Source organism: Sinocyclocheilus anshuiensis, unplaced genomic scaffold, assembly GCF_001515605.1.
Source record: "Sinocyclocheilus anshuiensis isolate Anshui unplaced genomic scaffold, SAMN03320099.WGS_v1.1 scaffold690, whole genome shotgun sequence".
Lineage (NCBI taxonomy): Eukaryota > Metazoa > Chordata > Actinopteri > Cypriniformes > Cyprinidae > Sinocyclocheilus > Sinocyclocheilus anshuiensis.
The window spans coordinates 123,061-145,340 of record NW_015547715.1 but is presented as its reverse complement, the minus strand read 5'-3'; the positions used below and the strand labels follow the sequence as shown (position 1 = coordinate 145,340).

The 22,280-nt window shown below is 34.4% G+C and overlaps 1 protein-coding gene and 3 long non-coding RNA genes across 4 annotated transcripts in view; 3 read left to right on the top strand and 1 right to left on the bottom strand.

The window, feature by feature from the left end:
• LOC107704136 (inactive carboxypeptidase-like protein X2) overlaps window positions 1-13,197 on the bottom strand; it is a 20,221-nt gene extending 7,024 nt beyond the window's left edge. Inside the window, exons 1-16 of the mRNA XM_016506997.1 lie at window positions 12,870-13,197; window positions 11,096-11,326; window positions 10,954-11,010; window positions 9,661-9,735; window positions 8,783-8,866; window positions 8,413-8,475; window positions 8,229-8,288; window positions 7,560-7,637; window positions 7,082-7,191; window positions 5,870-6,009; window positions 5,697-5,781; window positions 5,025-5,169; window positions 3,435-3,514; window positions 3,151-3,274; window positions 2,525-2,721; window positions 2,269-2,442 (exon numbers count right to left, since the gene is read on the bottom strand). Of these exons, the coding sequence (XP_016362483.1) occupies window positions 2,269-2,442; window positions 2,525-2,721; window positions 3,151-3,274; window positions 3,435-3,514; window positions 5,025-5,169; window positions 5,697-5,781; window positions 5,870-6,009; window positions 7,082-7,191; window positions 7,560-7,637; window positions 8,229-8,288; window positions 8,413-8,475; window positions 8,783-8,866; window positions 9,661-9,735; window positions 10,954-11,010; window positions 11,096-11,326; window positions 12,870-13,143 (1,977 nt within the window). The 5' untranslated portion in view covers window positions 13,144-13,197. The remainder of the gene's footprint in view (window positions 1-2,268; window positions 2,443-2,524; window positions 2,722-3,150; window positions 3,275-3,434; window positions 3,515-5,024; window positions 5,170-5,696; window positions 5,782-5,869; window positions 6,010-7,081; window positions 7,192-7,559; window positions 7,638-8,228; window positions 8,289-8,412; window positions 8,476-8,782; window positions 8,867-9,660; window positions 9,736-10,953; window positions 11,011-11,095; window positions 11,327-12,869) is intronic.
• LOC107704140 (uncharacterized) lies at window positions 5,934-7,549 on the top strand. Its single transcript, XR_001635911.1, has 3 exons — window positions 5,934-6,020; window positions 7,094-7,210; window positions 7,308-7,549. It is a non-coding gene; the product is annotated as an uncharacterized LOC107704140 (long non-coding RNA).
• Window positions 10,543-11,865, top strand: LOC107704139 (uncharacterized). The gene is made up of 3 exons (XR_001635910.1): window positions 10,543-10,669; window positions 11,418-11,515; window positions 11,686-11,865. It is a non-coding gene; the product is annotated as an uncharacterized LOC107704139 (long non-coding RNA).
• On the top strand, window positions 12,939-16,153 carry LOC107704138 (uncharacterized). Its single transcript, XR_001635909.1, has 4 exons — window positions 12,939-12,974; window positions 13,097-13,201; window positions 13,369-13,469; window positions 16,078-16,153. It is a non-coding gene; the product is annotated as an uncharacterized LOC107704138 (long non-coding RNA).
• The last annotated feature ends 6,127 nt before the right edge of the window (window positions 16,154-22,280 follow it).

The following is a 22,280-nucleotide window of genomic DNA, read 5'->3' as shown; positions in this document are numbered from 1 at the left end:
GTACGGTCCAATGCTCCTTATTGATGTCTTTTCTTAGGTAAATAACATTACATGACTATTTACAAGCGGTTTTATTTACGTATAAATGCTTGGAAATAATATTTAATGTTTTCCGGTCTATTCATTATTTGTGTTTTGTTACTTTTAATATATAACATTATAATTAATTATATATATATATATACATAAATTTGATCACAAAATACAAACAAGAAATGTGTTTTTCCGCTCTTTAATATGGAGTGAGATCACTGTATTCAGTTCAAGCGGCATGTGAATCAATCGTCTATTTTTCTATTAGTTCCAGCACAAGATAAACATGAATGATATTAGAAGACATGTTGAAAAAAATCAAAACAACAAGTCTCATGTAGGCTAATCGGTCAATCAAGCAGTGTTTCAAAAATAGTCAATAAAACAGCCTGTGAATAGTCATGAGATAACATTTACCTCAGAAATGCCAACATTTTTTGCCAACATTGTTTTATTATTTTCATAAATCAGTCAGTTAACCGCCACAGACCTTTTTTTCCCCATGAGTAGGTGGAATGTTCACATTGATTGACTTTATTCACGCAATATAGGCTTAACCCAACTTTCTCAATCTCATAATTTTGACTTTATTCTAAAAATATTATGGCACTAAAATGCTGCCATAGCCTATTCACTAAATTATCAAACACACTCTTGGCACAGCCGCACAAAACACGAAAAAACGACTCAAATTTTTGTTGTAATTAATTTAATATAATTCTCCGGGCCTTTCTTTCGGCAAATTCATCCACTGTGTCCTTGGTGTTTAATTTAAGGCTTCGTGTATTCTCAATGGAAAGAATGGCTACTTTCGATAGTCTGTCGATAAAAGAGAATTAAAACGAAAGAAAGAGAATTTAAACGGTGCAGGTGTCGCTGAAGCTAGATGTGATAGAGTTGTGATACAGTCTTTTCAACTAGCTAGCTACCAACCTCACACAGGTTTTTTTGACACATGTTCTGCACGACAGCAATATAATAAATGCACACAAGAAATTACTGAGCCCTGCACATGACATGCAGAAAATATATTTATTTATTTAGGCCACGAATTAAGAATTTGTTCCCTCGTTTTAATTAAAAGGTCCCCCTCGGCGGGCCCCCAATCAGCCCGGGCCCATATGCACGTGCATACCCTGCATACCCAGACGCTACGCCCCTGCTTCTCTCACAAAACATCTGCTTTGACCTCCAAAATATTTGCATTCTTTCACAAAACGCTCCGGTTACTGACCTTGATTCCCTGAGATAACGGGAACGTTGCATTTACGATGCTTGGGGGAATCTCCGTTTTCCTCCGAATAGCCTACTGAAGCCTGATTTGTTAATGTTTGTGCAACTGAGTAGCGGCAGCATCGATTTTTGTATTATATCATATTATCATTTTTGTATTATAGACCAATTTCGTGTAGACGTCACAGTTACTCGTAGCTGCGCGCGCATTCTGGTGGCAGAAAAAAATACTGGTAACAAGTGGAGTGAAATGGGAAAAATCCATGGAATAAGAGATAAAAATGTATTGTTGTGCCTTTGGATGTCAGAATCGGAATGCAAATCATTTTTATAGAATTCTGTCGTCAAAAACACCATTTGAAGCTAAACGCAGACGTTTAAACGGACAGACTAATGAATGAAACCTGCTATGATTACTCTGCTTTTAAAGCATAAATTTGATTTAAACAATTGGTCTTCATAATATTCACATATGCAGTTCATAGGGAACATATTATATTAGCCCTACAGTTACAGCATGAAATACTATTTAAACCTATAACATTTTACATTTACCTATTTTGTCTCACAATTCTGACTTTTTTTCTCGCAAATGCAACTTTATATCTCGTATTTCGGACTTTATAAATCAATTTAACTCAACAATAGCGAGTTTTTCCATTCGGAGGGGGGAAAAAAAGCCAGAAGTGTGGAATATAAACTGAAAAGAGAGAATGACGAGTTGATTTTTCTTATCAGAATTGTGAGATATAATCTCGGAATTGCGAGAATAAAGTCAGAATTTTGAAATATAAACTCAAATTGACCTTTTTTTATTCTTTTATTCCATGGTTTCCATAGACCGCCACTTGAAAACTGTCATTTTCTGCCTCCAGATAGGCTCCGCCCACAAAAAACTTCATCACTGTTTGCAAACACCAAGTTGGTCTATATCATAATTTCCAAACTTCACTTGAGGCAGCATTGGTGTCCATTCTGTTCATTTTCTTCAGTTTTACTCACAGAGCCATTGAGAACATTCTCAGGAATGGGAATGTGGTGATTGGGAACGATCCGTGGCACCCATCCCCTGTCCTCCGCACCCCACAGAATACTGTTCAAGTCTGGGAAGTTCTGGAAAATGTCGTATCCCTCCTCTGTCCAGTGGCCCAAAGCCCAGTTCCCCATCTCCGAGCCCTAGACAAACAAGCATCCGCCCAAATTAACAATGACTCGCATGATAAACAGAAATGGCATGGGTGGAGAACAGGGAATATACCATCTCATAGGCCAGCTCATAGGCATCAGGGTTCAGTGAAGGCACCAGATGAATGCGTACGCTCTCCACAAGGCGGCGCACTCGTGGATTGTCATCATTGTATTCCTTACAGAGGAACTGCATCAAGAGCAGCAAAAGTTCCCTGCCCATCACCTCATTCCCATGAAGCCCTGCTGTGTAACGGAACTCTGGCTCACCTTATAAAAATATAGTTTGACTGATTAGTTTAAATGGGAGCAAACTAGTTATTGACCGATACATTTTCAATGCAACTGGCCAATGACCAATATAATATTGTATTTATACACAATGGGGTGCAATGAGTTGAGTTTGAGACCATACTGAAAATATGGAAATATTAAAATCTTAAAATAAACCAATGTAAGAATTTTGAAAAATTACGTTAGTTATCTTTCAGAATGTAAACAATTTCTATTATTTTTACTCAACTCTTCACCTGAATTGGTATGTTAAATATATGTGTAAAATGCAAAATACAAGCAATTTTGCAAATGTTCTCAGATTTTTGGGCATTTTTTTTAATATTATTTACTTGAAATGACTCTTAAATTGCAGTTTAATTGGCTAACGCATTGATCTCTATTGTAAACCATCTTAAAACATACCCGTCTCATGTTCTCCAGGATTATCTGAGATCTCCATGGCGTACATCTTCAGCCCTTGAGAGCTTTTGCCGATGTTGTATATTCTGGTGATGTTGGGACATTCTTCGTTGATCACCTTCATCATCTGTTTATAGACACATATACATGAAAACTCTTCAGCAAGACCACAGAGGAGTCACAAAATAGAGTCCAAACTTCACGCTGGACGTGTTTTGACGTGCTGCTGAGCCTCAGCGTTGACCCCAGTGACCTTGAGAATACCTGTGTGGCTGTAAACGTCTCACCTGTCTCATCTCTTTGTAGTTGTGATGCCTGTAATCAAGATCATCCGTCGGTGGAACGTCGTTCTCTGTTGGATAACTAGCTGGGAAGAGAGAATCATTTGAGCTATTTGACTTATGTGACAAAAATAGGATCAAAAATATAATAAGCCCATATCTGCCACAAAAAAAAATCATGCTTTGGTTAATTAATGAGATCCAACTGTAGCTATTATGAGCTAAAATGTTGAAATTCTAAAATAAAAAGTCAAAATTATGAGGAAAAAAAGTCTAAATTATAACAAATCAAAATTATGAGAAATAAGTCAAAATTATGACAAACTAATTCATAATTGTAACATAAAAGGTCTAATTGTTTCTGATCATTTTGACTTGGACTGATATTCTGACATAGTATGACCATTTTGATTCATAATTATGACTTTATTTGTCATAATTAAGACTTAGTATGCCAATTCAATTAATCCAACAATTATGACTTAGTATGTCATAAATTAGACTTTTAAATCTCATAATTATGAATGAATTAGCCATTTTAATTTGTCTCAGACTTGAATTTAGACTTTTTAATCTCATAATTCTGATTTAGTATGTCATTTCAATTTATCTCATAATTATGACTTAGTATGTCATAATTGATACTTTTTATCATAATTGTGACTTTTTCCCTCAATTTTTATCTCATAATTTGCCCTTTATCTTATTATGGCTTATCTCATAATTATGACTTTTTTTTATCTTATAATTATGAATTAATGTCATTTCCATTTATCAGAATTCTGACTTATGTCATAATTAAGACTATTTATCTCATGTTTATGACTTACTATGTAATTTTAATTTATCTCAGAATTATGTCTTAGTATGTCATAATTTAGAACTTTAGTCATAATTATAACTGTATCTCATTATGACTTAGTATGTCATAATTTTGACACTTTGTCTCATAATTATGACTTAGTATGTAATTTCAATTGATCTTATCGATTTATACTTTTTAACTCATATTTTTGACATTTAATCTCAAAATTATGACTTGGCATGTCATTTAAATTGATCTCATAATTATGACTTAGTATGTCATAATTTATACTTCTTATCATAATTAATATGATATTAATTATTTTCTCAATTTTTATCTCATAATTTCCCCTTTATCTTATTATGACTTATCTCATAATTTGGCTTTTTATCTCATAATTATGAATTAATGCCATTTCCATTTATCAGAATTCTGACTTGGTATGTCATAATTAAGACTATTTATCTCATGTTTATGACTTACTATGTAATTTAAATTTATCTCAAAATGATGACTATGTCATATGAGCATGTCATTTAATTTTATTATGATTTAGCATGTCATTTAATTTTATCTTAGAATTATGACTTTGCCACTCATATTTTTGACTTTTTAATCTCACAATTATGATTTAGTATGTCATTTAAATTTATCTCATAGTTATGATTTAGTATTCCAATTTAGACTTTTTATCTCATAATTAGGATTAATATCATGTAAATGTGTTTCATAGCATTACATCAAAACTAATGAGTAATCTGTCACACTCAGGTGAGAGCTGCAGTGCTTACTGGGTAACGGGCAGCCGAGCACCTCCAGCCTCATACACAGGCTGCCGTTCCAGCTCTGCGGGAGGATACGGATGTAACGCGCCACAACCGGATACGAGAACTCTGTCATTACTGGAGTGTCTTTATCCACATTCCCATAAAAGAGCTGTGGGGTAAAGAAACAACAGGATTTGACCAAAAAAAGAGGAAAATCTCAAAATGTGACCCTAGACCACAAAACCATAGACACCAATAAGGGTCAATTTTTTTTTAAATTGAGATTTATACATCATCTGATAGGATAGGACAATATTTGGCCGAGATACAACTATTTGAAAATCTGGAATCTGAGGGTGCAAAAAAATCTAAATATGGAGAAAATCGCCTTTAAAGTTGCCCAAATGAAGTTCTTAGCAATGCATATTACTAATCAAAAATTAAGTTTTGATATATTTACGGTAGGAAATTTACAAAATATCTTCATGGAACATAATCTTTACTTAATATCCTAATGATTTTTGGCATAAAAGAAAAATCTATAATTGTGACCCATGCAATGTTTTTTTGGCTATTGCTACAAATATACCCCAGCGACTTAAGACTGCTTTTGTCCTCCAGGGTCACAAATGTTCTTTGTATGCATGATGCCTGACTATAAAATATTTTATGCTGTTTTAGCATATGTGAACTGACCCACTCAGCGTAACCATCATCAAGCACCGTCCAATCACGGCTGTCGTTACTGAAGGCCACGAAATACGACGACACAAAGTCATCACTGGAAGAGAGGATGATTTGCCAGTTTAGGTGTCTTCTTGTCTTTCTTGTTATCAGAAAGAGTCCAAATGATTTGATCCATGTCTTACTGTGTATCCGAGCTCCTGCCCTGCGTGATGACGCTGGTGAACTCCACCTCTCGATGGGCGTTCACCTGAAACCAGTGCTCCTTCTCCTCCGTATCAGCACACCACGCACCGCCATAAACGTCGTCCTCGTCAGCTGAACTCTGGAAAACAGGTGCTCACTTCAAAATCTAGATTTTTTCATGCATTCATATACAGATATTCCCTTAAGTTATGGGTAGGGGAGATCAGAAAATGACGCAAGCCAGACTTGAACTTGCATTGCTCACATGAGCAGCACAGCTCAATATGTCTTACTTAGCTGCAAGTACTCAGAAGTACTTTAGTCAATTTGGAAATAATCAGTTTTTCGTTTAAATGTATGATTGAATTATTAATTAAAAAACATCATACACCTGGTTTGCATGTCTTAGTGGTTCACCAAGCTGGTTTCCACTAGTCAGACTGATCTGGTTTGATGATTTAGACTGGGAAACTGTAAAAAATATTGCAAATTTGCAAATAAAGATACTGGAGTACGTTTTACAAGAAAAATCTTTCTTCTTCAAAATGTCAATTTTAATTACAAACTTGAAAATAGTTTCAAAGCCAAGCTGGCTGACCAGCTAAATCATCTTAAAAAATATCAGCAGAACATCATAGGCTGGTTTAAGCTTTCTGTGTTTTACAGTTCACATGATTAGATTAGTTTAAATTAAACCGCTTAAATTTCTCTTTAATCTTCTTATATTCTTCTTTTAGCAAATTTTACCTCCAATATTTGTGGACAACATTTGCATTGATTTGATTTGAACACTGAAAAAAAAAAATCTAAGTAGTACAAAACAAGACAACATAACTGCTACTGGGGTAAGAAAAATAAACTTGTTTATTATGATTTAAGTTTATTTTTCTGACTCCACTGGCTGATATTTTTTCTTGTTTTAAGCTCACTTAATTTTATTTATTTGTTTATTAATTTATTTATTATTTCGCTTTGATAAATGATTTTACCTCTCAGATAAATGTATCTTAATTTAAGAACGTTTAGATATTTGTACTGGAAAACAAGACAAAAAATACTAAGGTACAATTTTATTTATTTACAGTAATAAAGCACTGTAATAATAATCAAGCATATTTGCTCTATTTTATGTGGCACAGCTATGATCCTATTCACAATACGCAATATCTGAATTATTGTGAAACTGTAATGTGGTTTGATTGTGTGTGTACCTGCATGTTCAGACGTCCTCTCAGGGCTGAATGACCATGATGAGACATAGAAGATGCCAGTATCTGATCGTCCTCCACTCGATGAGACTCCATGCCAAGAGGAGGACACTCTGACAGACGGGAAATACGGTATCATTCTTTCTTAAAGCCTGTGATAAGAGCACTGACAGCGCTCTCTGAGCAGTTGTATTTTGGACACTGCAGCTGCCCTTCATTTTTTACACAGGAAAACCATTTGTGCTGAACAATGGCTGAAGCTGGAGCCAGCAGCAGTTCTGGCCAGTCTGAGTCGAAAACGCTGAATCTTTGTGGTGGAAGAACATGTCAGCTCTGACATTTACTGCCTTCAGCTCAAGAGTTTGTTCACTGAACTCACTCAATATCAATTCTGCGCTCACAAACAGCCACTTCTATAAGAGGCTGTGTGTTTCTGCTCTGATTATACTGTGATTTGTGGCTGTTTTCCAGAAATACTCACTCTTTGGCTCGGCATGAGGAACCGTCTGCTTTCTCTTCTCCTCCTCCTCCTCTTCCCACATCTTCCGTAGTTTTTCCGCTGTGTAAGGGAATGGAGAGACTGAGACTTGAAATAGTTGAAACAGGTTATTGTAGCCTTGTTTCATAATAAATCTATTCAATAAATGCCAGCACAGCTCTAAATGTGCTAAAAAAATATATATTTTGCTCTAGTTTTCCAGTACAAATCAAGAAAAAAATTAAATAAAACAAAAAAACCTGCACTCAATTAGTTTGTAATTTATGGCTATTTCATAATTTTCCATCTTTTTATGAATATATTCTGCTTATAATTATCATATAATTGGGCGAATCTTACAAAATCTGTCTAGAACATTTATGGGATTTCACCTAAAATCAAAACAAAAAGCATTAAAGAAACTGAAAACTGTTTTGCATTATTTTCATTTTCATAGTCATGCATTGCTGTTTTTTTTTTTTTTTGGTCAAAGTAAATCTTTCACAAAAATACAAACAGAACAGCTAAATGCTTTCTAATTAATAAATCAAAAGGCATTTTTCACTACATCTCATTTACTGCAGACCACCCAAAAGCTGGCCAACCTACAGAACGCATGCAATAAAAGCACATTCTCTTTCATTTGAACAAACATTACATTGATTTACACACCCTTCTCCTCTTTGGCCTTTCTTGCTTTTTCCAGCTCTTCCTCCAGCTTCTTTGCTGCCACTGAATTTTCAGAGAGAGCAAATTAGGATAAAAATAAAATATACTAAACATTCAAAACACAGACAGATTCAAGCTGTTTGATAGAGCCGATTAAATATAAAAGATTGAAATGGTGCAAACGTACAGTCAGAATAATCGTATTCCTCATACCAAGGGGCAACTGTTGGAGGAGTGGTAGTGGATTCCTCTAAAAGGAAAAAAGACATTATTTTGATAAATGTGAGTGAAAGAGAACATAACATGCTATTTATTTGCATTGCATTTCCTGCTCATGTTGTTTTTGCATTCTCACATTAGTGCATAAACGAAATTGCATGTAAAATCAGATTTTATTTTGTCTGAATAAAATGTGAGTGATGTTTGCGGGGTGCAAAACTCCACACCATGATAAGGTGTTTGGAGGAGTTTTAAACTTGTTATGTGGCCGTTTTTTTGTTTTTGTTACAAGTATCATCTTTCCCAGACTTTTCGAATGTAAATTGGCCCTTGATTACCTGGGATTGGTAAGTATATACATGGGTCATCAGTGCTGTGTGGCTCCTTGACTTTAGGGATGAGCTCAGGCTCTGGAACTTCATCTGTCAGGTGATAAAAGTTTATTATTATAGTAATATTTTGAGAATCTGATTCTACATTCTTAAAAATAAATGATCCAGAAGAGGGTTTTCACAGTGATGCCAGAAGAACCCCTTTGGTTCCACAAAGAAACCTCAAGTGAAATTCTTATAAAAGAACATTTTTTTCTTATTGTGAAGAACATTTCAATAATCTAAAGAACCTTTTTCCACTTATAGACCTTATGTGGCTTTGCCCCTTTTCAGCGCTGCGCTCGTTGTCTTCCGTTTGTATTTACACAGCATGTATAAGGTCGTACGAAGTTATGAATTAACTGTTTGTTTTAAAATCTGCCCAGTCTACTGACATCTGCTTCAAACATTACAATGCACATGATAACTTTTGTTCATAAGTAAATCCACTTCACCAGCTAATTACTAAACGGTGATGCTATACCACAAAAACGGAAGTTCAAAGACAGGATTTTAAAGATGGCTGCACACTTGTTTCTCTGACGCATAAGGTCTAGTGCAGGGGTGTCAAACTCAATTCCTGGAGGGCCGGAGCCCTGCAGAGTTTTGTTCCAATCCTGCTCCATCACACATACCATGTAGTTTTCAAATAAACCTGAAGGACTTTGGATCAGCTGTGTTTAATTAGGGTTGAATCTAAACTCTGCAGGGCTCCGGCCCTCCAGGAATTGAGTTTGACACCTGTTCTAGTGCAATGGAAAAGTTCAATGGATGTTAAATGTTCCTCATGGAGGATGCCAATAAAGAACCTTTTTAAGAGTGTATGTGTGCCACTTCAAACGTACGTCGGGCGTCCCAGTAAGTCGGGTCGTGTTCTTTGATTGAAGGTGGTGTAATGGCGTCTTTCTTATTGTGGACGTCTACTATAAGGTAAAAAAAGAGAGATAACCAAAGTGAAAGATTATGAATAGCAGTGTATTGATGAGAAAACAGCAGCTAAAAGACTGGAATACGATATTTGTACAGGTTTTTGCCCCGATTAGTCGACGCAAGTTCATGAACATCAACAGACAGTCTGCAGTTTTTCGTCAGTCGGAGTTGACCGATATAGCAGAAAATCTTGTTATGTATGATGGTCACAGACTCCGATTTCCAAGCTTCAGGCTATAATATAGCCGCTATACAATTTCATCCAGTCAGGATATCGTAACACTTTTTATATTTTGATGCGATTTTGGAACACATATTTAGTTTTTGTTGGTCATGTTGTTTACCACGTCTCTTTAATAAAGCCTGCAGATGGATCCACACGTCTCACGTCTCTTCAGCCCCGTTACAATAATATAGACGCTATACAATTTCATCCAGTCAGGATATCGTAACACTTTTTATATTTTGATGCGATTTTGCAACACATATTTAGTTTTCGTTGGTCATGCGTCTCCTAGCAACAAGTTGCATGTTTTTGTGTGAGTTTGGAAGTGTGTACATTTTAGTGTATGATGTTTTTTCTTTTCCTTTGTAAGAATTTACAAAGTCGCCAAGTGTTTGCCTAGTGCACGGGTGGCAAACTCCGGTCCTGTAGAGTTCAGCTCCAACTCTAATTAAAACTCATCTGCCTGTAGCTTCCTAGTAACCGTTCAGACCTTGATTAGCTTGTTCAGGTGTGTTTGATTAGGGTTGAAGCAAAACTCTGCAGGGCTGCGGCTCTCCAGGACCGACGTTCGCCACCCCTGGCCTAGTGTTTTAAAAGTCATGTGATGTATTCCAGCCTTAATGTGCTCTGTACACAACAACCCAATTCTGTTAATTTTGTTACATCTATAGCCTAAATGAGGCCATATGGAATTAAAGGTGAAGTTTGTCATTTCCGCCCCACAATGATTCTAAAGATGGTTTAGAATGTGGTTTCTTTGTACGCTCAATATATTCTGGTTTCAGGTCCCTTCTTTAATGTAAGTATGTGGGATTTCTTTCCCCCAGTGTTTACACTCCACAGGAAGTCAATCAAATGACTTATAATTAGGCCCACTCTGAATCTGTGTTTGCAAAAACCTCCAAAGATTTTAAGATCTGAAGATTTAATGAGCTCATAAAGTTAACCTGTTAAATTGTGTGTGTTGTATTTGTTGTCATACCATGATCTGGGCCAAAGGGTTTCGCAGTCTCTGTCTCCTTTGGTTCTGTTGGAAATACTGAGCACAGAAACTGTATTTAAAAAGACCACAATAGCATTTGCTGAAAAATAATAATGTGTTGAAGAAGATTGCATCAACATACACGTGTCCCATCCCAGCTCCAGCAGCAGTTTCTCCTCTTCTTCCTCCATGGTTGGCTTTCTGCTTGGTTTAGTTGCTCTAGTCCTTGGTGTTGTGGTGGGCTTCGGCGCTTTTGGCTTTTTGGTGGGTTTTGGAGGCTTTGGTTTCTTGGTGGGCTTTGGGGGTTTGGGTTTTTTGGTGGGCTTTGGTTTCTTGGTCTTGGCTTCCTTCTCAGCTGCCTTCTTTGCCTTGGCTAGACAATAAATGAGGGAACGATAACCACTGTCATACAACTTTGGTTTCAAAATCATACAAATGTGTTTTTCTATACCCTTAATTCACAGAAAACTGTCCACAAACATTATGGAAAAACGTCAACATTAAAGTGATGAATTATAGCAGCAGATGAAAGCACTAAAGAGAACTCCTGCTGACAAACAAGGTCAACGTTTCAGCTATATTTGCCTTTATTTCTGCATGTGTGTTAAAGATATGATGCTTTTCCATAAAATGGAAAATGTTGCTCAGATATTTCTCCTAAAGTTCCATGGGATCAATGTAAACCAATACAACTGAGATAAGAAGTCTAATATGTGCTTTTCTTTTGTGCAGGTGCTGTTTTATCTTCACATGAAGAAGTCACGCTGACATGCTGAAATTGCCTTTTATAGACGACAGCTTTGTGTCAAACTTATAGTTGTTCACAATTAACAAATCAAAGCTTTTATGAAGTTTTACAGCTGTCATAAGCTGCTGAAACCACTCTGACGGTGGGAGCAACACTTGATTAAATCCAGACCTTTGGAAATAAATCACTAAATAAATCACTGCTTAGAGTGTATGAATTACTACACAAGCTTATGTTTAAAGACTTACGAGTTACCAAAACATCTCTTTAATATATCTGTAATAATGTAATATTTTTTCTAGACAGCAATGATATTAAATGTGAATAAATACTGGAAATGAAGACTTTTCTGCTTTTGCTTCTGAGAAAAAGAACCAGTAATCTCACATTAATGTGTTAATGTCTCAAATAAGTCTGCAATTGAAAGTGAAAGATCTCAAACATTTCTCATCAGATACTTTGAGCTTCATTTTACAGCTTTATACTCTTACTGTATGACAACTGTTGAATAATTTGGCTCAGAAATATAGGGTGAAACAATGTCGATCCTTCAATACAAGATAATTGAGATCTTCAGAGCTACAAAAGAGCATTAAAATCTCCCTCAGGATGCTGTGTAACTTCCTTCTGTTGATGATTTTCAGGCCGTGCGACTGAAGGAGAGCTGTCACACACACACGGCCGTCTCAAACAGATCAGATTTAAGTGAGTGTTTCAATTCAAACCAAATGTCGGCTCCGTCTCTCTTCCCGTCTGTGTTACTCGAGCCTCACAGGACTCTGACATGAGCACAAGGGAGAAGGAGAGAGAAGCTCGTGGAACATTTGTTATCGTATTCAAGATCATCTGTGATTCTCATTCAACCCACAACTGTCATTTCGTTCCCACATGCCTCCTTCATCAGGTTTTTTTTCCAGATGAAGGACAAAAAGAAGAAAAAAACAGCAGCAGAAAGTGTGTCAGTGGACTGACCAGTCATGGTTTCGCTAAAAATGTTGCATAACCTCAAAGGAGCCAATAAAGCTTTTGGTTCAGCCAGATATCTGTCATTACAACAAAGCACAGCCTTCCTCTCCTACATGAAACTGGTCTTCAACCACCAAAAACCTCATTACATAAACTCTAAATATAGTCTACTGAATGTTCAGCATTTTATGAAGCAACTTACCAGCTAATAGCTCCTCGGGTGTCTTTTTAACCTTTGGTTTTTGTTTTTCAACCATCTCTTCTGCTCTGGGCTCATCCATCTGAGTGTCTTCTGAAAATCCATCCTGTTGTAGGTCTTCTCTTTTTGAATTAATCCCGCTGTTTTGCCTCATTTGGATGCTCCTGGTTCTCTGGTTGGACTTGGCAGCATTAACCAACTCGTCATTGATAACAAATGTCAAAATCCAGCACAGGGCAAATAAGGCTGCACACAGAGGAACCCTCTGCGCCTGCATGGTCTTCTGGGATCTTTTACGCCAATACTACAGTTTAGAGATGGTGTCTTTTCCAATGGTAAGTGTGCGGCACTTGGAAAAGCAAAAACTGGTCATCTGGGACTCGTCTAATTGTTTGTGAAAACTAGTTCATCCAAATGTTTGGAGATTGCTGGGGATGGAATCAGTAAGGCTGGTGTGGAAGTCAGATGTAACGGGGATCGTGGCTGTTTTTCTCTCTTCTAGTGGAATGGAATTCCACTGACATCCCCCTCTGAGTGAGTGAGAAGGAGGACAAAACCCACAGAAAAAAAGAGGAGGAGACAAGAGAGAGAGAGAGAGATGTTGTAAGTACACATTCAACCATTCCAAAGATGTTTTTGCTCACCAAGGTTGCATTTATTTGATCAAAATTACAATTAAAACAGTAATATTGTGAAATATTATTGCAATTTAAAATAGCTGTTTTCTATGTGAATATCTGTTAAACTGTAATTTATTTCTGTGATGCGCAGCTGTATTTTCAGCATCATTACTCCAGTCTTCAGTGTCACATGATCTTCAGAAATCATTCTAATATGCTGATTTGATGCTCAAGAAACATTTCTGATTATTATCAATGTTGAACACAGTTGTGCTACACAATTTCTGTTTTTATGGAAACCGTGATACATTTTATTTTTCAGGATTCTATGATAAAAAGGAAGTTCAAAAGAAGAGCATTTATTTGAAATATAAATCTTTTGTAATGCAATACATGTCTTTACTGTCACATTTGATCAATGTAATGCACCCTTGCTGAAAAAAATTAATAAAAACTTATTGTTCTCAAACTTTTGAATGATAACATATATAATATTTATTTGTATTTAATATTTTATAAATTGTATACACAGTTGTGCTACACAATTTCTGTTTTTATGGAAACCGTGATACATTTTATTTTTCAGGATTCTATGATAAAAAGGAAGTTCAAAAGAAGAGCATTTATTTGAAATATAAATCTTTTGTAATGCAATACATGTCTTTACTGTCACATTTGATCAATGTAATGCACCCTTGCTGAAAAAAATAAATAAAAACTTATTGTTCTCAAACTTTTGAATGATAACATATATAATATTTATTTGTATTTCATATTTTATAAATTGTATATTTATTTATTATTCGCATTTTTATATTATTTTCCATTATTACAGTAATGAGATGTTTAGAAGAATGTGTTTGTTGTGAAAATGTAAATAGGCAACTACAATTTTTGTAGAAACAGTGATAGATTTTTTGTGTGTCAGGATTCTAGAACAGAAAGTTCAAAAGAACAGCATTTATTTTAAATAGAAATCTTTTGTAACATTATGCTTTTACTGTCACTTTTGATCAATTGAATGTGTCCTAGATGATTAAAAGTATTCATTTCTTTAAAAAAAAATCTTACTGATCCCAATCTTTTGAAATATTTTTAATCGCAGCTTTATATAAATACTTGTATTATTTAAAAAAATATTGTTTTTCTTTTATAACTAAAATAAATACAGAACAAATCAAGAAAACTGACATTGGTTGGAAAACAATCTATTGAATGCATGCTTGCTGAATAAAAGTATCATTTTCTTTTGGAAAATAAAAGAATTGTAGTGTAAATTCCATACTTTAATAAAACATACCTGGTTTTCTTCAGCAGTACTTTTTTAATGCGTTTATTATAAGCCTTTTTTCATTGAGCAAATGAGATGACACTGGTGGACTGAAGCCATCATTACCAAATAATGCCTAAAACCTCGTTTGCAGAAATAGCACAGATCTGGCCTGGTTTTGGAAAGACACACTCTATCAGTTGGGATGACACTGGTGGACTGAAGCCATCATTACCAAATAATGCCTAAAACCTCTTGTTTGCCGAAATAGCACAGATCTGGCCTGGTTTTGGAAAGACACACTCTATCAGTTGTTCTGTCTTCATATTTCTTCTCTTAATCTTCAGTGGTTGTCAAGCATGTTTGCCTTGTAGAGCTAATATTTTTTTTTAATGAAGCCAACACAATTATGACTCCATTCCTGCTTAGACTTGCATGAAGCAAACTGATTCAGAATGTGGAAAATTAATATGATTTAAAACGCATGATTTCAGCGCGATAAACATGACAATCAGAACCAAAACAGATGTTTTTAGCAGGTACGAGCTGTGGGGGCGGGGAGCAGCAGCTCATTTGCATTTAAAGAGACAGGCCCGAAAAACAGCCTGTTTCTGCTTCCACTCAAAATAGGCATTTTCAAAATGATATAATAAATAATCTGTGGAGTATCTATCTGAAACTCCACAGACACATTCTGGGGACACCAGAGACTTATATTACATATTGTAAAAAGGGGCAAAATATGTAAACTTTAAATTAATTACAAAAAATGGCAAGTAACACATTGAATTAAACATTACATTTTGAACTCTGAAATGGCAAAATAAGATTGTAGCAGTCAAAAGTGCAAAACTATAAACTTTATTGCGTCCTCTTACATTTAAATTGTGGTATAAAATACAATTGTTAAAGACATTATAAATATTATGATGACTTCATTATAAAAAAAAGTTAAATATTACATTAAATATATTGCTGCCGTTCATTCATTCTTAAAAAAATAAACCTTCTTGGAGATTCTTCAAGAACTTCTTCAAATCAAGAACTTCTAATTTAGAGATTTAAAAAGTTCTCAGATCAGTCTATTGGTTTCTGTTCTTTAAAGCCCCAGAGAGCTAGACAAACGTAGGTCAGAACATCATGACCCTCAGTGGTGCTGGTAAGGTGTTTGTGGTGTGTAATAATGCACAGGATTTGCGTGATGTCCAGGCAGCGCATACATAAATGCCCGATGTGCGCAATGGTTCTGCTCCTCTCCTCCATGACCTTCTTCTTCCTTCTTCCATTTGGTGCACCAGATCTTGACCTGTGTTTCGGACAGACGGAGGCCTGTGGCGATGCAGTGGCGCTCAAACACCGACAGATAGTGGCTGTTCTGGAAGCTACGCTCCAGGATGCGCAGCTGATCCAGTGTGAACGCAGTGCGCATGCGCTTCGATTTGGGGATGTTTGAATCTGCTGCGTCTTGAGATGAAGCCGTCTTGGCACTGTCTTTATTTGCAAGTTTAACTGAAATGTAAGGAAGAAAGATGTCATTATTATTATTTTAATTATACAAAAAAAAGGCCAAAAATATATATTTACGTAAAAGTATTTTGAAATGTATTTTAACAAATATATTTTTGGCCTTTTTTGTATATCTAAAAATACAAATACATTTTTGTATTTTGTTGTTGTTGTTGCATATTTTAAAATGTATTTGAACATGTTTTTTTCCCTGTATGAACAAAACGCAATATTTGTGATTTATTTATTAAGATGATAAATGCTCGATTAGGGGTTGTTTTTTTTTTTTGAGTTGTTTTTGTTAATAGGTTCGTTATGTAGTCACTACTTTGCACAAATTCATGAAAAAAAATACAATGTAATTTTACAATTTTCATTAATCAAACTCCTCACTAATTCATGTTTTTACTGCTGTTGGTAATTTGATGCTTTACGCATGGGTAGCTTTCAAAAAACGTTTTATTTTCACAAATTACAGTATGTTGCACCAACCAAAACTAATATGCTACTTTACATTTTGAAAACCTACTTATTTTCACCCTTTAAAAAAACAGACGAATGGCTGAAACTCACTGGAGATTTCCTGCGTCCTGATGTCTCTCTGCGTCTCCTGATGCTTCCCGGTGAATTTGGAGGGATCCAGGATGTCTACGATGGAAAAAGAGGTTTTTCCCTGCACTGGTGAACTTCCTGTTTCTTCATTCATGCTGACGGTCAGTTAAACAGCAGCCAGTAAGTGTGACCGTGTAACTCACTCAGTCCTGTGATATCTGAGCATCTCCATCAGCTCACAGCGCTTATCTACAGCTCAGACAGACGCGTGTCAAATCAACATGTTAAAGGATCTCGGTGAGTTTAAACCAAGCTCTCAAACTCCTCCTTTACACGCGTTAACATCTGAATGTGTCTCAGTGGGTGACACGCTTCCTTTGCCATTTATTGCATTGCATCTGGTTAAAATGTGCCCTTTTCTGAAGAGCCGTGTAGTTTTTTGTATCAGAGCTTGTCGTTATTTGCAATTGTGTGATTTTACGGTGGTCGAGCGCGTGAGAAGCTGTTGTGATGCTAATTAATCGACTAAAGTCCTCCAGAAGAAAAGCCTGTTAAAGTCACTATTCTGGAATAGCATGTAAAAGAATGAAAAAAAAAATGTATTTCTTTAATTTATTTTAAAAAATCGAGTGTGTGTGTGTGTGTGATTTGATGTGCATATTTGTATTTAATAAACATAATAAAAATGAAATAATACAAATTGACAATGCATAAATTATTTTCATATACTTTCAATCTATTATATATCTAATCTATTATATCTAATCAAATTTATTTTCATATAAAATAATACTATCTATCTATCTATCTATCTATCTATCTATCGTTCTATCATCTATCTATCTATCTATCTATCATCTATCGTTCTATCATCTATCTATCTATCTATCTATCTATCGTTCATCTATCTATCAATCTATCTATCTATCTATCTATCGTTCATCTATCTATCTATCGTTCTATCGTTCATCTGTCTATCTATCTATTTATCTATCATCTATCTATCTATCTATCTATCTATCTGTCCATCTGTCCATCTATCTATCGTTCTATCTATCGTTGTATCTATCTATCTATCTATCGTTCTATCGATCTATCTATCTATCTATCTATCGTCTATCTATCTATCTATCTATCTATCTATCTATCTATCTATCTTTAGATTTAATAATTCAGGTGACCAAATGAAAAAAAGAAAAGAAATGCATTTTAATGTAATATGTTAATATAAAACTTTTATAATAAAAAAAAATAAAAAAATAAAATTTCTTTATCAAAACCGACAGATATAAATACACTTTTCTTTAAAAATAAATTGTGCATTTTGATGCTCTGGACAAAACTGAGGAACAGTTAAACATTTCAATACAACATAATTGTGTTTTCACATTTTAAAAAACACTTCAGAAATGCATTACATTTTGTGAATAGGATTTTTTTTTTTTTTATCATTTTGTGTATTCATGTGTGTTTGTTTTACCTGGCATATAATATTTTAACATTTAATACAATAATTTAAAATACATTTATTTTTTAAAAATGTTATCAAAACCAAAAAGATAACTAGATACACAAATATTTTTTTGTGTTTTTCAAATATGCATTTAGCTTCTCTGTACAAAACTGAGCAACATTTAAACAATACAATACAACTGAATGCAAAATACATTTATTTTCTAATTTATAAAACACTTTAATGCTTTATATATAGGAAAATAAAATTATTTGTTATCATTTTGTGTATGTGTATTTGTTTTAATTGACATAATATTTTTATAATTTAATAAAATGATATAAAATAGAATTATTTTAAAAAATACTTCTTTTTTTTTTAAATTAAAACCAAACATAAAACAGATAAAAATAGGCAGACTCATTTTTTTCTTCCAAAAGAAAATGTGCACTGCTCTGTACAAAACTGAGCAACAGTGAAACATTTCAATACAATATAGCTGAATGCAAAATGCATGGATTTTCTCATTAAAAAACATTTTAGGAACGCTTTACACTTTGTGTAAAGTTATGTGTATTTGTTTTAATAAACTCTTATGCATGCAAATAAAGTTTTTTGGGGTAATTTAATGTTCTAATGCATCTGAAAAATGCAGCAGCAGAAAGTGTGCTGGTCTCCAGCGGGATGAGTGTGTGCTCAGTAGGAGCCTCCAGACAAAGGTCTTATGATGCTGTATAATAAATAATGGCTGAAGGCTCCAGAGGTGGCCCTCGGTGGCAGCCGCCAGCACCAACTATACTGCTGGTATTCACTGCTCGAGGCTTCGCCGGCCCACCGGGACAATTAGCCGTGTCTGTGACCCTGCCTGACCTGCGCCTTTGTCCCGGCAGTGAGGATGAGGCGGAGTATCAGCGAGGGGCCTTCAGCTCAATCACACAGCAGAAGATCTCCAGCGCTGCTGCTCAAAACACATTAACCTCATTAACCTGCACTGCTTCTGTCTTACACTCTTTTGAAGTTGATCTCATATAAATTATTGACCACTGCATGGGTCACCAAAGTGGATTTTAATAGGCTTATTATTTAAAAAAAGCCTCAATGATCTGAAATGCTCAGATATGTTGCTTTCAACCTGTTGATTCCAATGTTATAAGATGATCAAGATTTTGTTTGCTTGGATACATAATCTTGAATGTTTGATCATCTGTTTTTAATAATTTTGTCATGATTTGCTGTTGAATGAAAAGCTACTGTGATGCTAATTAATCGATTAATTAATCATAGTCTTCCAAGTTATGGACTCTTTTTAGTTATGTATACAACTTTGTCCTTGATGCCATACTTTGTGCTTGTACTTTGTACTGTTGTAAGTGTTTATTGAGAATAATGTCAGGGCTCGTCGTGTCTGTACGTCACAGATGGCCAACAATACATCAGCGAGATGTATTTGAACGATCCTCTTTCCATTCCATCAGCAGATCATTGTCCTGCACTTTCACACAAAGAAAGATGCTTTAGTGCTAATGGAAGTTTAAAGCGTGTTTTACAGGTTTACGATGGATTTGTTGTCCGCAGTGGACTGAAAGAAAGAGACACTGAAGAGTTTGTTTGCATGTCAAGCATCTGTCCTTACAGGAAGAAACCTCATGACAGTGCTGTTAAACACTTCTGAGCAGTTTACTACAAACACATAAATTAAAGAATTAAAATGAATAAAATATACTTATAGGACAAATTGCATAATCTCTCTCTCTCTTTTTTTTTTTTTTTTTGGAAAGCTGCTGCAGTGATGGTTTTGTTTTTAAATTTTTAGTGAAAGAAAATTATAGAGAAAGAATAAAAAAAGATATAAAATATATCTGTACGGTACTATACTATATTCAAGCAGTATTGCAAGAATTGTTTTAAAACATAAGGTTGCCTACAGTTTTAATAGAATGAATGAATGAATGAATGAATGAATGAATGAATGAACAATTAAATATAAAGTATAAATACATCTCAAAGCGGTGGTCTTGTGTTTATTATTATTGAACTAAAAAAATATTTGTAAACTAAAATATTAGTGAAAGGTATTAACAAAAGAAAAACAGCCCTTTTTAACAGAAAAAACATATCAATACTACTATACTATACATGCTATGCTATGCTATACTATGCTATGCTATGCTATGTTATGCTATACTATACTATACTATACTTTACTATACTATACTATACTATACTATACATGCTATGCTATACTATGCTATGCTATGCTATGCTATACTATATTCAATTCAAGTTTTCAATTCAAGTTTATTTGTACAGTGCTTTTCACGATACAAATCATTGCAAAGCAACTTTACAGCAAATTAAGTTTCTACAATATTTAGTGGTAGCTTATCAGTGGTGACTGTCAGTTAATGTACATATGGCAGAAATGTACGGAAAAATCAATTAAAGACGTAATCAAACAGTCGATGAACACTATTAACAGCAATTATTATATGATGCAATCAAACTTATAGAGCAGCATTTACTTCACAGAGCCGTAGTTCACTGAGAAGCTATGCAAACAGCTGTCATTATCACGAATGATTTCTTCAATTTCAGAATCGCGCAATAAAATTGTCTGCGATTTTTGAAGTGACAATGTCTGTATATTAAGTGTCATACTGATAATTAAGTGAAGTCATGTTGGTGTTAAGAGATTGAGTTTGAGTTTAGGAGCCTGATGGCCTGGGGGACGAAGCTCCTCCTAAGTCTCTCGTTATACATGCTATGCTATGCTATGCTATGCTATACTATGCTATGCTATACTATACTTTACTATACTTTACTATACTATACTATACATGCTATGCTATGCTATGCTATGCTATACTATGCTATGCTATACTATACTTTACTATACTTTACTATACTATACTATACATGCTATGCTATGCTATGCTATGCTATTCTATGCTATGCTATGCTATGCTATGCTATACTATACTTTACTATACTATACTATAGTACCATACTAAAAATGTGTTGTAACACTTGATTTAAAACAAATACTCTAGGGTTGCCCACAATAGGCTAGTTTGAATAAATAAATAAATAAATGGTGATATAGTGATAACAAACAACACATGGTTAAAAACTAAAAACAGCATTTGTAACAGATAAAAACATTGAAATCTATGCTATGCTATGCTATGCTATACTATACTATACTATACAATACTATACTATACTGTAATCAAACTGTGTTGTAACACCTGATTTAAAACAAATAGGGTTGCCTACAATAGGCTAGTTTGAATAAATAAATTAATAAATATGAAATGGTTGAAGGCTGCTGCAGTGATGGTTTTGTGACAAATTATTATTAAAATTATTAATGATAACAAACAACACATGGTTAAAAACTAAAAACAGTATTCTTAACAGATAAAAATACTGAAAAAAATAAAATAGAAAAATTTAAACCTATACTATACTATATTATACTATGCTATGCTATACTATACTATACTATACTATACTATACTCAAACTTGATTTAAAACAAATGGGTTGCCTAGCTTGAATAAATAAAAATAAATATGAAATGGTTGAAGGCTGCTGCAGTGATGGTTTTGTAACAAATTATTATTAAAATTATTAATGATAACAAACAACACATGGTTAAAAACGAAAAACAGCATTCTTAACAGATAAAAACATTGAAAAAAATAAAATAAAAAATTGAAATCTATGCTATACTGTACTATACTATACTATACTATACTATACTGCTTTCCACAATTCATGCTTTATTGTAACAATTGTAAAACAAATAGGGTTGCCAACAATTTTTTTTTTTTACATTTAAACTACAAAACTTAGTTTTAATAAATAAATAAATAAATAAATGAATACAAACATGCATACTTTTGTAACGAGGTTATTCAGCCGTTGTCCGGCAGGTGTCAGTGTGTGTCTGAGCACTGTGTGAATCACGGCCAGAACAATCGCGATGAAGCCGTTATGTCATCGCGAGAT